Source organism: Melanaphis sacchari, unplaced genomic scaffold (genome assembly GCF_002803265.2).
Source record: "Melanaphis sacchari strain LSU unplaced genomic scaffold, SCAv2.0 Contig25_pilon_pilon, whole genome shotgun sequence".
Taxonomy (NCBI): Eukaryota; Metazoa; Arthropoda; class Insecta; order Hemiptera; family Aphididae; genus Melanaphis; species Melanaphis sacchari.
In genome coordinates, this window is record NW_020271133.1 from 19,557 (window position 1) to 38,517 (window position 18,961).

At 23.6% G+C, this 18,961-nt stretch overlaps 1 protein-coding gene across 1 annotated transcript in view; it reads right to left on the minus strand.

Annotated features, from left to right (window-relative positions):
* Window positions 1-18,961, minus strand: part of LOC112595184 (nephrin-like) — a 57,111-nt gene that overhangs the window by 17,568 nt on the left and 20,582 nt on the right. The window contains exons 3-4 of the mRNA XM_025340308.1: window positions 16,815-17,014; window positions 12,769-12,882 (exon numbers count right to left, since the gene is read on the minus strand). Of these exons, the coding sequence (XP_025196093.1) occupies window positions 12,769-12,882; window positions 16,815-16,965 (265 nt within the window). The 5' untranslated portion in view covers window positions 16,966-17,014. The remainder of the gene's footprint in view (window positions 1-12,768; window positions 12,883-16,814; window positions 17,015-18,961) is intronic.

The window sequence follows — 18,961 nt, forward strand, 5'->3', positions numbered from 1 at the left end:
ATATTTATCTATACGGGTTTATCAATGTTCACATCTTAGATATAATGTCTATTTTATTTAGTTAAAATATACTGTGAGTACAACAGTACATTTTATAATACAATGAAACTTGGAATTATTATATTATTTTATTTTACTACATACGTAACTGAATTTAGTTTACATCATTAATTAAATATTTAAACACTATTGGTATTTCTATATACATTGATTTAAGTTTAGCTTTTCAACTAGTGGAATATAATTAGACATATTTAGCGTTATATTATGACATTTTTACTCTAACGACACGTATAATGATAAAAAACCGGAAACATTATTTTTTTACTAAATTATTATATTACATGCAGTTTATATTATATAGATAAAATACATAAACGGTACTGATGTCAGTACTAAACAGTTTACATTGAAATTGTATTCTAGAAAATAAATTATTTGAATGTATGGGTCAAGTCATAATTATCCGAGATACAAATTAACATAAGATTGATAATATAATAAGTACTTTATATGCGAAAATAGTATAATACTATAATGTGTAATGACATTATTGAAAGTATTGTTTAGAACTAGATTCACAGAATCTAATGTTAGATTGCTGTAATTTTAAATAAGAGAAAATCTATTCGTTGTACTTTAAATATTTGTTGAGATTCTTTTCATACCTTAATAACGACTAAACTCCCATAAAATGTTCATTAATCATTTTAAATTATCCCGCAAACTGAATAGTCTAAATAAAAAAACGTATTTTTAAACTATACATACAATCAATGATAATAAAACAAAATATGTTTATAATGATTAATAATGGTTTCGTTTGGAATATTAAAATTAAATATAATAAAATACGAAAAAAACACGAGTACAGTTGTTTTATAACAGCGGGGTTTATAAAAATTTGAAAATGGATAAATAAATTATACCTGAATAATGTAACAGTGGTAGGTGTGATTTTACTTATCGCAAACGTCTGTTATCGTATTTTTTACTTTCTCCGTATTTAATTAAAAATAACTAAGAACAATAATTAAGTACTGTACTTATTATTTGTGAAAAAAAAAACAACTAAAAAAACAATGCGATAATATATTATTTGTACCACGGGAATTTCGTTAAATTAATTAAATTCGTGGTCTACAAATTTTAGATATTTTTCTCGGTAACTCGCAATTTGGGTACAAAGTATTTTATATTTTCAGTGTTAAACGATTAAATTATTTTATTTTACAATATTTTTATTTGTTAATATGAATATTACATTGAATTATATCATTACCTTTTGTAGAAAAATCCAATCATATATGCTTGCATAATGCTACCTAGCACCTACCCAATTGATTTTTGTATTTTGGTGGTGTATTAAGGTGCAAATTCAATTGATAAAAAGTGTAATAAACAAACTGTAACTACGAACAATGATTAAAGATGTACGATATTATTATATTTCGACTTTTATTTAGTACGACTTATGAACACGTAAAAACTATGTTCACGAAAATTATGGTTTTTTACAGGCACTGTTAAATATATTGTGATTGAGCTATCAACACTAAATAATCTACAATAAATAAATCCACTTTTGTATACCCGTATACTACACATTATGTTTTTAGTATTAAAAGTTGATTGCTTTAAGTGAATATACATTGATAGTGTAATTTTTGTCGTGTCTATTAAATATACACGTGGAACGTATATAACAGTGTGTTGACATCTTCTCATATACCGATTATTATGAAAAAAATTATATTTTTTTAATAATTCAAGATTCGTAAATAATTTAAAAATGTTCTATTGTCTATATTATTATAATTTATAATTTTTATGATTTTTTTTTTTTTTATATAAAATTAATTAAGTAACAATTATATATATATATATACACATTTTTATTTTTTTGATGACAATAACCTTTACATTTTTATAATTTTATATTATCATGAAGTAGAAATGAGCTCTTGAATACTTATTAATTAGGTTATTATGATATATATATTAATAAAAATATAGAGGTTTTTTATGGGTGCTATTCTAAAAATCTACACATAATATTACGTGCAGGTGCTACAGCGTCAAAAAGTTCTACGAAATAATCAATAAAGATTAAGTTCTATTAGTTACTATAAAAAATATAGGTTTTTTATTTTAATTACGCAAATACTGAGAAAAATTTAGATTAAAAATAAATTCACGTTTAACGCATGTGCCTTTTATATGTTCTTTTAATAATTATTACTAGCTGCGTTAGTCGTTAGTACCAAACACCCATCCCACACAAACAATATTTATGTGTAGTCAAAACCGTGAAAAGAACACTCACCAAGGAAAGTTAATCCATCGAATACAGATGATGTATAAATTTTAATTATTAGGAATTATATTTATTGTGGTTTTTGAGATAGAAAAAGAATATTTTATAGTATATGATATTAATAAATTCAAAATAAAGTGAAATAATTTTCAGTAAAATATATAATAAAAATTTTTTTTTTTTTTTATTAGGTAAAAGAAATATACTACTATACAAAATTTTTTACAGCAAGTATTAATTATGTAGGTGGTTTACATATCGTGAAAGAGGAGCGATGTAGGAGGGTTCCCAATGGAGCTACCTACTAAAATAATAAAGGTATAAAATAATATTACCATTTTTCTAATATTAAAATATTATACCTATATATATATTAAGTAATTAACCTAATATTTGTTTATAATATTGTTGTATTAAGAAATCTTGCAATTGTACCTAATCCCAAGTTTTGCACAAAATTGAGAGCAGAAATGATTTTTTAATTTAGAACTATCTTGAAAGTTTTATAATCAACTATTGTTATACGCAATACTTTGGGTAATAAAAAGTTTACGAGGTGATATTGAATTGAGTCAATGCTACTTCTATGTGTTTGAATTGAGTCTATATAGATAAAATGTCATAACTACATATATAGTCGGTGACAATTAGTTAATACTTAATTAATTATAAAATTATTATAAGTGAAAAATAGAGTTTATGTTTAGATATTTACCCGTAAAATAATTATTTCTCCTCAAACAATTTTTAATATTTTGTTATATTTCCAAAATTAATAAGATAAGTATGTACTTAAAATTTCTGAATTATTATTTTCAATACCTTTAATACAATTTTAACTCTTTTTGAAATATTTATAGGTACGAAAAATTTTCTTTTTATTTTAGTATTTATTTTTATATTTGTCGATAAAAAATTATTCTCTAGGTAAAAAGTACCTTTATTTATTATTATTCTTAATATTTTTTAATTAATTTACTCTTTATACTTATTATTATAGTTAAAGAAAGGGACTCAACTCGAATAATCTAACAATATTGGTCGAATTCAACTCCGATAACCTAAAAGTATTTGCAAGATTCAATTCAATGTTAATCAGTTTACGTCCCCCAAAGTGAAACTAATTAATATGTATTGTTACTATTGAAAATAACATAATAGGTATACTATATTAAAAAAATTTTATTTTTATTTTTATAATTATTTCTTTTTAGATTCTAAGCAGAGTTATAAATGTAATATTTTTAATTTGATGTATATATTTTTCTGTCATCATCTACTAAAGCAGTAAATTTTTTTTGATTTTCAACTTGAAAATTTATTTCTGCTGATAAAAAAAAAAAAAGCTGATAGGTTTTCGTATGTGTGTTTGTTTTAGGTATGCGAGTCAAAAGTAAAAGATAAGATTCTAGTACTTTTCAAAACATTTAGGAAAGAAAATTTTAATGGAAGTACCTATAATTATTTTGCTATACAATAGCTGGGTTCAGGTGTATTTCTTCACTAATGTATTAATGTATTAATGGAGGTGATTTTAAAGCAATAATAAATCATTGCGTACGAAAAAAAATGATTCTGATCGAGAAAGATCTAAGTTTTTGAAAATCTGCGTTACTAAATAACTATTTTAATAGTATAGAATGTTAAAATTTTAAAAAACAATGATTGTATTTACTTTTCTTGATTATTAAAAAAAAAATACTAAAAAAATGTTGACTCATCAAAGTATTAGCTAAATCCTATTAGAAATAGTAGAAATAAATACTAGAAAAAAATACTAGAAATCTCACACAAATCCAATAATTGGAAAACATTTTTCTATTCAAAAAAGTATCATTGAACATAAAATTAATAAATTATTTATTCTACTTTCATTCTAAAATAGAAAAAACAAGAATTTTCACGTAAAACCACTTTTCACGATTTGAAATTGAAAAATAGAGATTTTTTTGTTTGGGAACTTTCTCCTCTTTCTAGAACCACCCCTTAGGTTTAAATAATGCCTTGTGCATTAAACATACATAACATACATAGCGCTAAGAGATCTCCGATTAGAATTTAAAAATTTAATGGGTATAATAATATGTAATATGAATTTTAATTGCTATGAAAAAACTCGGAATTCTACTACTAAGTTGAAGGTAAGTTGCAGTTTACAATATTTATTGTCATTATGTTCGATAATATTGTAAAATTGTGAATTGTGATGTCCACTGGTGCGAGGTTTTCTCAATGATTATTACTCCTAAGCTGTTTTCGGTATATTATCTTTACTATAATAGCATTAAATAATTAAATTTTTTTATAACTATCTAGGTCTGCAGGAAATTCCTTAGGTACTATAAAAATTATTGGTAACCTATTTATAAATCTAACCTAATTTATATATAATTATATGTTAACAGATATACACATTTAATTTACTGTAAAAAAATAAAAAAAAAAATTAAAAATATTCATGTTTTTTAAAATATGAGTTTCGCTAACCATAATATTATTTCTACGAACGCATTTTTTTCCAACACTGGAAATACGATTTTTCATAATAACGTATACATAGCACATACTCACAATAAATTTCGCATACCAAATAAATACTCATCAAACATTATTACAAATATTTATCCAAAAATTGTGATGAATCATTTTTTAATTATTAATAAAATATTTGTAGAATTTTAAACCAGCACGTCGGTTAAACATTTAAATTTAAAAATTAAAGTACATTAAAGATTATATGATAGTTTTTATATATGTTTCTAAATATAAACTTTCCTCAAAAAATGTAGTATAATACAAAATATTTTGATAAGTTTGATCGAAATTTACAAATTAGTTATCAAAGGTAACTAATCTTACCATCATAATATAGAATATAGACATATATATATTCCTCAAACTTTTCACGTTCATTTACGATCAGACACACTATTATTATGCTTTAAGGTTCTACAAAACTACAAACATACTACGCTACTAAACTTTATTCTAAAATGTGTATGTTAATTATACAACTATGTATCGTAAGGAATTAACGATAAATACACATCAAAAGTAAAGAAGATACTGTTTCAACAATTATATAAGAAGAACTGATAAAAACAACAGCTATTGACTAGTTTTTTTAACTGGCTAATGACCATATATTATTACATATATTTTATTAGTATAACATAGCATAGAACTAATAATTAGTATTTATCATACTATATAAATATAAAGTATTTAAATAACTTAGGTAGAAATACTATTTTTTTTTTTTGAATTTGAATCGGTATATATATAGCTACGTGATAGTTCCAGAGTACATGGGTGCTAAATTTATAGACCTATAGAGGTAGTTTAGCATTAAGGTATGTACATTATAAGATAACAAATAGTGTACATGAATATCAGGACACTTTTGAATTTTGATCGGTCCATGTATGACTCTTCGGTAGTGTCAGATAGCTTAACAAATCACAATTAGTATAACTATACTAGATTAAATAATATATTAAAGATAAGTTAAACTTATGTTACAATTCAAGTAAAATTAGTATTCACTAACAACAAAATATAATACATAGAAAGCATTTTATGATAGTGAATCAAAATTGATAATTTGATCATTAAAATGTTCAGAAAAGAGAGCTTTGTTAAAATCTATTAAAAATGTAATTGTTACCGTATAAAAAAATAAAACCGATTTAGCTTTTGATACCACTGCATGTTTAAACATTTTGAAATTGTGATAAAAAAAAAAAAAAATTGCATATTCAAATGAAAGAAACACGTTTTTTTTTGTTTTTTTTTTTTTTTTGAAATTTCATAGTATTGATCCATAATCATTAAAAAAACCGCACATAAAATGACAAGTTACACTTTGTATACATTAAACCGATACAAATCAAATTACGCGTTAGACACATCATAGTGATATCAGTCATTGAACTCAACCCCGTCAAAACATCTCTGCAATTACTATAATTTCGTATAGCAGACAGTAGCAATTATAACCAAGGTAAGTGCATTAAATAATTTATACACGTAATATGCGTTACACACATAATATTAAACAGTATAAGAATAATAATATCATACACGTCAAGATTAAAGAAAAGGGAACCACTAAACTTCCCCAACGACCCAAAGTCCCCAAACACTTAATATATATTCAGGTATCCATATTCTATACTTAAACTTATTTTTAGATTCAAATACGAGTATATTGAAATTGAGAACACATATTTCCTTCATAGATCAACTCGCATGGAAAAAAAAATTATTTTATTAATAATAGCAATTAAGTACTACGCTTTTTATTTAATTAAATCTAGCCAACCTATTTCTCTTATTAATACTAAGAAATTAAGTAAATAGCTAAGTATAACTAAATTGATTGATAATAATTACAGACATGATATATAAATTATGTTTATTATAACTTTTATTTTAATTCAGGAATATAAATTTTTTTAAATATAATATTTTAAAAATACAGAATTTTTAAAATTATGTTTTATTTTTTTAATTGGATAGTCCTGTTTTCTCTAAAAATGTCAAAAAAGTGCAAAAAAAATATATATTAAGACTGAACACATCAGTTATTACACTTAATTAATTTTTTTGTATGCATATAAAATATGTATATTTATTTTTTATCTTTTGGTGGCCGTTTTTGTTTAAAAATGTACAATCAAAACTTGAAGTTCATTTAAAACTTCAAGTGTATTTTTAAAAACTTTAAGGATGATATAAATTTATAATTAATTTTTACATATTTAAACACTTTAAACTGTAAAAAACATACACATACTATCTTTAGACTTACAAAATTAGATTTAGATTTTTGCGAAGTAAGCGTATTGGAATTTTGTTGATACTAACGTTATATAAAGATTATGATTATTAGGGGGTATTTTTCAAAATTATTAAGGTGTTTTTTAAACCATATTATTATTTATATTATTAAACGTATAATAGTTTATGATATACACCATACAATAATAATATGAATTTATGGTGCTTAATTTCCATCGTTGACTTGTGTTAGAGTATTACAATGATTAATATAACGATTGTAATTTTTGTGTTTTTGATTTTTTTTATGTTATATTTTTAATTTTTAATTATAAGTTATCAAAATATAATAATATTTTGGATTTTACTTATTGTTGAATATGGAACTTTTTGTTATTAATTTATTTTTAAAGTTAGGTATAACTGTCTTGGTTATAAACAAAATATAAAATTATGAATGAAATTCTAAAAAAACTGTTTTTTGTATAATAACTACTCGATAATCAATATACTTTACGATATTGATTTTAAAAATAAGTTTGTATTTTTAGTCTTGTCTTATTTAAATCTTTTTATGTACCTATATGTACATCTTAAAAAATTAGAGTTTGTTTTGTTGTATACATTTTCGTTAATTATATAATGCATAACATTTTTTCGTATTAATAAATGGAAAGTGTTTAAGTGTCTATATAATCCAAATCTAACATACTAATATTTAAGATGTTTTATGATACAATCAAATTGTCGAATTGGTTGGTATCAATTAATCATTATAATGGAATGAAAATTGATCATTTTAGCAGTGAAATAATACGTGATAAATACAAGACATATACAAATTTATTCAGTACGCGAGAACAAGTGTTCTTTTAACATTATACATCTTCACACACACTTATGATCATTTACGAAGTACAAATAAGCAAAAACGGCTAACTCATTTGAAATATTATTGCTCATATTAAATTTTGGCGTATTTAAGCCGGGGCTCTCGAGGTATGTTCAACAAATGGGAGTACAGCTTCCTTATTATTACGTTAAAAAAAAAAAAAAACTAAACATTTTCTTTTCTTTCATTTAAATTTTATTTATGTTGAAAATAATTTGATTTGAAACACGAAATAATTAAATGTACGGCTACGGCGTATATCATCTTGCATACTTATGTCACTAGTTTTTTTTAAACGGTTCGTTATAAAAATAAACTATTATATAACATATGCGGCAATTGCAGCGCTGCCATTTTAAGGTAACTGCAGTCGGCAACAACGTAAGATTTAGTTATATTAGTAAAAGTGTCGTGTTTTGTCATTTGATAACATATAAACGTGTACATTTAAGTGAAAGTTTTAAAAGAAAATTAAGAATATAATACATTAGAAAAGAGATTTTATTCCCACAAATAAGCGTTTTTGTAATAGAGATGCTCCTGAAAATAATTTAATTTTAAGTACAACGTCTGTGAATCTACGCATACGAAATAACTGATATTGTAAGTAGATTAATTTCTCTAGTCTATAATAATTCAAGTAAAATAAATGAAGTATGTACTAAAATTTAAAAAACTATGTGCCATTTTACATTTTACCATTTAGGCGTATATGATTTCTATATTAAATATACTTTAATTATATTTTATTTTAACTTGATGTTTTTGTTATTCTAAAACAAACGCGTACACATGTTTACATAAGTTGGTTTCCGCAGATATAAACGAGAGCGTCCAACTAAATAAGAAGTTTCAACCCGTCATTGGTATATATATCTTGAGCACGTCACTCACATAGATAATATTTTTAGCGTCAGTCGTCGTTGATAAGCTCGCTCAAAAGAAAGCTTTAAAAGTTAATTCTTAAGTATACACTAAACATCATAATATTACAGTGTAATTGCTTTTATAAACGTATAAGTAGTAAAATAATATGTTTATTCATTATACTCGTATAATAATTATAGTTATTATTATTATTATCAGTTTGAATCACTAGGTATTTAGCAAAATTTTTATAACAATTCAAATTCTGTATTAAAGAGGGGTTTATTCTTTTAAAGGCTATATAGGGCCACTAAGATTCACGCTACGCCACTGCTATTAACATTAATGTATATTTTAATGGACGATTGTTGTTACGACTTGTTAAATATGTATACAGTTACTATGAAATGAGAGTTTTTATTTTCACTGTATCACTAATACTTTTTCTATAGGAAACATTCAGTTTTTTTAAATAATACTTAATTAGTAATCAGGAACCACATATATAATAAAATAAATATCAATCATATAAAGTAATTATTCACATTAATAATTATAAAAATTTCAACATTTTACATTAAAAATTTATATTTATGAATTTTTTTTTCATTTTCATTTTTGTTTACGTTAATGTTTCTAAAACCAATATTTAAATATATAATTTTGTATTTTATTTTAACATTATAAAGAAATTAATAAAAATAAAAATTTATTCAAATAGAAATATATATATTATCAGAAATAACGTTTATTAAGTATTTAGAATCTAAATAATATTTCTATAGTAATTAAATTAAATAAAAGTTAAGAAAATACAATAAAATGGCTTCAAAGAAACTTTTCAACACTCAAAGTCTTATGGTTAATATAAATATTTATAATATAAATGTATATAATATATTTTTAGCTTATGTTAGTTAAATATTGAGTTAGATTCTTATAGGTTCATTTTATCATGTTAAATTTAATTATATTTTAACATAACATTTTTTAAACTAAATGCTCAAGTATTTTTGGGATGGTAAAATATATTTTGTTGTATAATGATATTGTGATATATTTATATATTTTTATCATCAATACTACGATAAACTAATCAAGTAAAGTAAAAATATAAAGGTTTTTGTGAAGGTGGTGTGATAAATTCTTACGGCAAGATTATTAGTTTTCAAAGCCAATTCAAGTAAGAATTGTAGGTTTTACAGATTATTGGAATTGACTTTAGTTCCCCTATATGTGTCATTTTGTTTCTATAGCTATGTTATCTAATATCCATTGATTATTTTATTTTACTTAAAAACATACCTATATTACTATTTAAACGACACTCGTCGATTTATTTTCAATATTTTTTTACAATAGTCAGATATAACCCACCTAAACATACTGCGTAGTTATTTATAAAATTGTTATGGAATATTTAAATAGTTCTAAAAAATTTAAATCGAATTATTCTCTTATACATTAGTGTACATATCTGTGTATATATATTTCATAAGAATAAATTAAAAATTAATAAAAATTAATATTAAGAACACGATTAATTTAGTGTGTATATTATTTAAGTAATATAATATTTGTTTTTTTTTTAAATTAAAGGATGATTTTAAAATAATTGAAATTTTGTATCCAATTTATATATATTTATACAAAACATTAAAAAAAAAAACTTTAAAGTATTTAAACATGTTGCATGTAAAATTATTGTCTTGGTTTTATATTTATGTGTTCTTTTTTTTTTATTTAAACTTTATATTATATTATCACTAATAACGTTTATAAAAGTTTGAACATTTTTATAAAAGTGGCTAATTAGGTATATATAAAATAACGATTTTTTTTTTCTTCAAATAATTTAAGTTATTTATTGAAATTAATTAAAAACATTAAGCATAATAACTGGAAAAAAGTTATTAATTATTTATTTATTTAATTACTTTCTATAGAAAACAACATTTTCAAAATATTTGTACTGATTTTACGCTATTTATTAGCATATGATATTCTAATTTGTTTAATTTATTCAGCTTAACACTTTTATTTCTTAATTTATTGCTAAACAATATAATAAAATGTTTCTTATAAGTAATTTTATCATAGAGTAGTTATAAAATAAAGTCGTTATAGCTTTTGTGAGCATGAAGTTCAAATTTTGACAAATATAATTAGATGAAAAATAAGGTATTTTTGTTATTTTGTCGTTTGAATAATTTACTTAGAATGTAAATGAAATTATAAAATATTTATTTTTTTTTTTTTTGTTAAATTTTAAAACTTTTTGATTAATCAAAAATAATTAAAATTAATAAAACATTTAAAATTCATATAAAAACTCAAAAGAGCCAAAATATTAAAAAATTAATATGATATTAATATGATATGGTGTAAGATTATTGTTAATTTAAATATTCATTGAAAATTTTAAATATCTATAGTTAATAAAAAAACCAAATAAATTTCAGTTTTTACACGATTTTTTTTTTTATTAGTTTTTCTAATTATCATGAAAAATACTTTGGATTTTTTTCTTTTGATCTTTTCTCCTATAAAATATAAATTTCTTCTCTAGAAACAACCTTTAAAGTTGAAAGTTGAAATATTTTAACTACTCCAAAAAGGCGATAAGGGATGATGGGCAAAATAAAAGTAAAATAGTTATAAATAAAACATTTGAAAATCAAAAATAAACAAGTTGAAAAAAAAATCGCAATCAAAAGAGTTGACGATTAATTAAAAATAAATAGATACCAAGTGATTTTGTTAATCCATTACGACATAAGCTAAAAAAAATAAAATTAATACTTTGTAGCCATTTGTTTTAGTTATATCATTTGGAATTTAATTTAATAAATATAATAATAATAATTATAGTATACAAATTAATAAATGGAGAAAATAAAAAATAAAACACTATCAAATCTGACGTACATTAAACGCTATCGTAATTGTATATCAAACCATTAAAACCATTGGACCAGAAATCAAACTCACTAGTATTACTACCCTCTGCACTACTACAATTTATATTTAATCCTTCTTGACTACCTAATCAGTTGAAAATCCATACTGAAATTTGGTCGCTCTAACAATGTTAATTATAACAACTGTAGACATCAACCAATAGCAAAGTAAAAATTCATTATTCGTTTGTATTTGAATTGAGATGCAGATATTTTAGTTTAAAAATTGTTTACAAACTATGAAGCATATTTTAAATATTTTTGATTAATAGTATTTAAGAGCAAATGTAAGTACTTAAACCAACGTGTTTAAATACAAATACCTAACTAAATAATTTCACTTTATAATCAATTTTGTTTTCTCTATGAAAAGTTTCAATCAAAAAAAAGTTTGCTCTGTTAACTCAAATATTAATATCATATTGATTTTGTTAAGATCATCAATATAATTTTTTGATATTATTTAATAATAAAATGATACTTCAAATACCCAAGAAGCACTTTTATTTTAAAATTATTCGAAAAGTATAATTTATACTTACACAGCAATAGTTTCCTAGATAGTAAGCAAGTGACCGACGCGTGACAGTTATGCGAAACAATACGTACAATGCGCGACGTTTGTCGTTAAGTCGGTCGATATTAACAGTACGCCGAGAGTACAAAACACACTTGACAGGAGAATAAGATATCCATGTAAAAAAATCTCAATCGTTACTCGTTAGAAAAAAAGGTCTCTCAAAACGTTTTCTAGTTTCATTTTTATAAGTAGATATATAGATAAATATATGTGTTCGTGTTCTGTATATAGTGCGACTAATACATTGTACATGTTCTACCCAAATCAGTGACAAATTTATTCAATACTTTCAAATAAATTATAAACGAGATATGTGTCTGGTTTTTTTTTTTCTTGTTTTGTTTTTTAATATAAATAATTGTATACATACCATCGTAAGCTTTACATGTGATTTCCAATGTTCCGTTTTCCATGACAGGTGGCAATGTGGAATTCTGAGCGACGTTATTCTGACTGTCTAAAATTTCCAGTCTGCTTGGCGGTACTATAATAATAATGGATATATGTTTAAAAAAATATTATTAAATAACCTTTTATATTTACTATATACCTACCATAAATCGTATTAGTTTATTTTAATTTTTAATTTTTTTTTTTTTTTTTTTAATGCTATTATTGTAGTAAAATAAAATAATATTATACATAATACAATATTATGTCTTGGCTATTGACATTTTTTGACAATTTATATGGTTATTTATTTAACCGCTTAAATAATCCCAAATAATGTAAAATAACAATAACCTTCTGTTATTAAAGTTCGTGTGATTTTTATTCATATTATCTATAACGAATAAAATGTAAAACAAAAATTACTCTATACATAATGTATAATTATATATAATATTAATTAATTTAGCGCTCGAATGTTATTCATGTTATTTACTTATTGGTTATTCACCCTTATAAATCAATAATATTTATTTATTTTTTTATTTTTTTAAATTTAGTTAGAAATGTGTTTGGTACACACGTATATTGTTTTAGGCGACAACATAAATAAAATATGTCAACACTTTCTATAATATTTCTAAACGTTTTTAGTTTTGAAAATAAGAGTGCATATTTATAACTTTATCTTTTTTAAGTGCAAATTTAAGACCTTTTTTTTCACAATTAAGAGGACTTCCATACACCCATAAATTGTTGTTAAAAACTGTTTCGCATGAAAAAGAACCACTCAGGGAACAGTCATACATGATAAAAAGGCAACATTTTCTGTACCATAGGGCTTTTATTTTTTTTAATATCATTAATACAAACAAAGTGATTATTTTTTTAAAATAAGTTGTTTTTGAGTTTTTTTTTTAACTTAAACAATTGTATTAGTATTTAACGTCATGGCATGGAAAAATATTTTTTTCTATAGTACATGAATTTAATTTTTTACTAGAGTTTGAGTGGTTATTTTTCACGCAAAATTGTTTACGATAATTTAACGTCATATGTCGTTATTACACAACAATCAACAATGGTACTCACTTAAATATTATTGCAATTTTATAAGGGAGTTACCCGTTTCTACTAAAAGTGTATCTTTCCCTTTTCAACCGATTCATTTTTTCAACAAATAAAATGATAGGCTGCGTCGTAAAATTAATGGTATTGGTTTCTTTTGTACAGTTCAACTGATACAATAAAAAAGATTAGCAACATAATTGATAGCGTTGGAAAAACAGTCATTTAATCAGCGATAAATTTATTATTGGTTGGACCTACATTGGTTGGAAAATAGGTACTCAATAGATGTTTTACAACGGAAAAATAATTTAAATTAAACGAATTTCGTGAAACTTTTTTCATTTGGTGGGAAAAGTAAATGTGCACTTTTGGCGGAAACCAGTTATGCACTTTTATGAACAATAATTTAATTATTAATCAATTTTATGTATGTTTTCAATTAATTATTAAATTAGGTAAGTATATTAACTCATTTATCAGTTTTGAGTTTTTACTTTTTTAAATGCTTACATATTTTTTTAGAGTGTATTAAAAAGTAGTAAATTATTTTATGTATTTTTATTAGAGGTCTTTATTTCACGTGGAAATTATTATTTCAAACGTAGAAGTTCACAGGTATACGTGTAGTTAAATTTACCAGTACAATTATTAATTCACGTATGCAATTACATGAATCTGTACATTTATTTCATGTGAATATATTTTAATATACGCGATTATTATTATTTATTACAGATGGAATTTTATTTTCAATGCATTTAGTATATATTCCAATGGTTTCTAGTCTCTACGCAGTAATGATCGATAATCAAATATTTATTTTGAACCTGAAGCATTTGCTTTACCCGTCTGATATTTTTATGGTAATACTATTAACGAAAAATTTATTTTTAGAATAGTAGTTATAGATATTTTTAATTTTTAGTTTTTACTGCAGTTATTAAAACATAAATATCTTTTTTAAACATTATATTAACATTTAATATGTTTCATAAATATTATGTTTTAAACATATGTGAAATAAATATCATTAAAAAGCTAGGTAATGTGTAAATATGCTTTAATAAAATAGTGTGCAAAAAAAAAAAACAACAAAAAACAAACTAGTTCTTAACTTTACTCGATCAATAAATATAATTATTTTAACAAATAAAAATAATAGTAAAAAAAATTTCGTTTTGTATTGACCTAAAATTATTTTTAAAAACATTAAAACATTTAGAAAATTAGCGTTCACCTTTAAGAGTTTCGTATTGTATTTGTTTCATATAGTAAGTAGACTTACGCTGCTAAAAACAATCTTAAGTTTTAATAAGCTCAATAAAATTATGTAGATAATTGACTTATTATAAAACTTAAGCCTACAAAAATTATTGTGCTTTCTCATCGTTTTCTTTTAACAATATTTTTAATTTTTAAGCGAGTTAAGAGAATTTATAATTTTTCATATTTTATATGATCATAACTTGCTTAAAAAATTAAGCAATGTTTTTTATATTTAAGTTTGGTAGTATATAGGTCAAGTCAATTCAAAACATAAATTTCCTAGATATATTGTACGTTTGTAAGACAAATACAACACACGTGCGCGTGATATCTTCTTAAAGCTAATAATATAATATTAGATAATAAGTAGGTATATGAAATACTGTTAATGTTTTTTTTCTTATCAATATTGTTTTATCCTAGATTTTTTTAGAACTCTTTCGAACAACAGCTATTAAAATTACAAAAACATTTGTCTAACTTATTGTACTTTAATTTGGGTTTTCCTGAAGTCATAAACAAATTCAAATTATGTGTTATACAACATAATATTATAAACACTTATATCTAGTATTTAATAAATAATAACGGTGGTAAAATCAAAAGAAATGTTTTGATTGTTTGGGTAATGGGAATTATTATATTCATTATTTAGTGATGTGAGCAATCAAAAAAAAAAAAAAAAAATCATGTACCTGTTTTTAATGGAAATTTAGATAAAATACACATTTTTATAATATTATAATACATTAATTTTTCGAGAGTATTACATATTACTCGTATTTAAAAATATATAATACTGAATGCTTAACTTCATCTTTTCGTGTTTGATAATAATATTTGTTTTTAGAATTTTGGTAACATCCATCATTGGGTATGTGTGATAGCTAATATTTGTGCGTGATATATTTATTAAATTAGTTTATTGGATTATGTGATTACTGACATATTGTATTAACGTTTGCATTTATATTATTTTATGTACGCACCGCGATTTGTTCAAGAAAAAAAATAATAATTTTTTAATACTATATACTCGTACACTGTAATTTAATACCACGAAAAAGTTCAAAATTTTCGATCCTTAATGAAAATATCAAGAAAGGTATGATTTTAATTTAGTTTTCATATAATTTCTAAAATGTAAAATACTATAAGAAAATAATAAAGTTAAAAGAGTACAAACATTTTTTATTACATAATATTATATTTAATATGCATAACATATATTATGTTCTCCGGTCAATCGGATAATCCTTATTCCTTCCTCTCTGAAAAAATTATACCTATTATGGTATGTAGCTTTCAGAGATGGTTAATAGATAATCATTTATAACTTATATGTACCAAAGTTACCTAATTTGGTTTCATTAGTAACTTTCAACAATAAATAATAAGCTCACTCGTGATTATGCATCAAAGCTTAACAATTTAAATAAATATGTAGGTACAAAATACAACGAAAACAACGATAATAATATAGAAATGGTAGAACGTAGAAGTAAAAATTTTCGTAAAATTCAATGTATAAACATAGTACGAGAAAGATAATATGAAATAGGTATGAGCACAAAATACATCATGATGGAGTATAGGTTAATTATGTTTAATCTCACTCAGTATTTTAGTCTATTCAAATTATTTATTTAACTGCAGCTACGAGCTGTATATTATGCAATAAATACTTACTGATAATATCGAGTAAAATGAAATTGTTGCGTGTCGGAGAATACTTGAAATCCTCTCGGCACCTGTATTGACCCCCATCAGTTGTACGGATGTCCTCAATTATTAAAACAGCAAATCCTTTGTTTTCTGTGTAATAGATTCTGTCTTCCATAGAATGATCCGACCAATGTTTAATTGTCTTGTGTTCCCGATGATCCACACTGTTATTAAAGTATAAAGTTTATATTATTATTTATTATCAATTCATTAAAAAAAAATATATATTTCGTTAAACCCGAAGGATTCAATCGATGATGAATACTTACATAAATATTATTAATTCAGTAAAAGCTACAATACTTATTGATTTAATATTTAACTTTAAATATTGATCAATTTACGTATATCGTCATTTTTTTTCTACCTTAATTTTTATCTGTATGCACATAAAAACACTAAACTTCTCAAAATTAATCTTAAAATCAGGACGTCAATGACTCTGATATGCAATGGAAAATAACAAGCATATTCCTAACATCTAGCACAGCTATGTCTGTAGTATTCGTATATGATTGACATATATATTATTTATACAACTATTGTTGGTACTATTATTATTATTTTGCTGTGTGCGTCGGTCAACCATATTTATTGTAATTATTATTATTTAAGTTCACGTCGACGTGATAAAATCGGCCGTGAATGTGACATGTATTAAATTATTAAATAAAAAAAGATGCATTAATAAATTAAAAAACGAATGACTTATTTTTAATTTTTCTAAAAATTTTAAAAAGTAGGATTGAACAAATACAGTGTTGGAAAGTGAACAACAAGTGAATCAGATCATTATTTTTTTTTTTTCGTTCTCCATTTTTGTTTATTTTGTACGCGTAAACAAAACTAAGAAAAAGGTTAAAGCAATTGGGCCAAAGCTTATGAAAACAAATGTGAATGCACTAGAGAACGAATGCAATGATCAACTGTCGAATGATTTTCAGTCAGACGATTATGTAGGAAATATACAGATGAATGATGTACGCACGAACGACAACCTGCAGCATGAAGGAACGATATCTACAGTTACAAGTACCACTGATACAAACGCGTTTTAAAACATATTAATAGTTAAAAACAGTATGCTTATGGAATTGTTAAAACTGCAATAAAGTAAAACGTCGAATGAAATAACAATTTCTCTAGATTTTAATGAAATTTACCAGTTTTAAACATGCGCATTTTGTTTCCACGGCGCGATAGTGAATACAGGTAGTTCAATTAATTCGTTAAAAGGTGAATTTGTTCCAAATAACTATTTAATAATTAAACCAGTAAAAAGTTAAAGAATTTTCGGTATTGATGACGCGAAGTTAAATGTAATTGGTATTTTGAAGACCAATTGATAATAATATAATGCATTTTAAATTTCATAATAAATTGGAAAGTATACCAACCAGAACGATGAAAGCGAGTGCTATTTTTGATAAGGACTTTTTGACCCAACCAGGATTTAAAATCGAATTGACTAATAATAAAATAAAACATTATTACTGTTAGTACCTAAGTATGATGGGGAGAGTGTTGACAATTTTAACGAAATTGTATGTATTGATGACGGCCCAGATATGCACGCTATTAAAATAACTGCTTAAATGCAAGTCTTGATTTAGATCGCGAATTAAAAAGTGAAATAATTAGTATGTATGATAAAGAATACAATTGTTGGTGTCAAAATAGATAAATTATAATTCAGGTGACAGCGGTATTGATTTCGAAATTAAAATAATTCTTAAACACTACCGACCTTTTTTTCCACCCTAGGCGACTTTCATTTAGTAAACAAGCGATCGTAAGTAGTATCGTGAAGGTATTATTCAATCGAATAACAGCAGTCTTAACTGTAATTCTATCGTGTTAGTAAAAAAAAAAAAATATCAGAAAAATACAGAGAATATAGAACTGAATAAGATTACCGTCAAAGACAATTTCTCGACACCGTTAATTGGCGATCAATTAGGTAGGTTAAGAAGTGAAAAAAATATTTACGTCGTAAGATTTAAAATAAATGGATTTCATAACGTACCTATGGAATAACAGTCAATACCTTTTACTTCGTTCGTTACTCCCGCAATGGGTCCATTTAAATGTGCAAAAAGGCCATTAGTCAT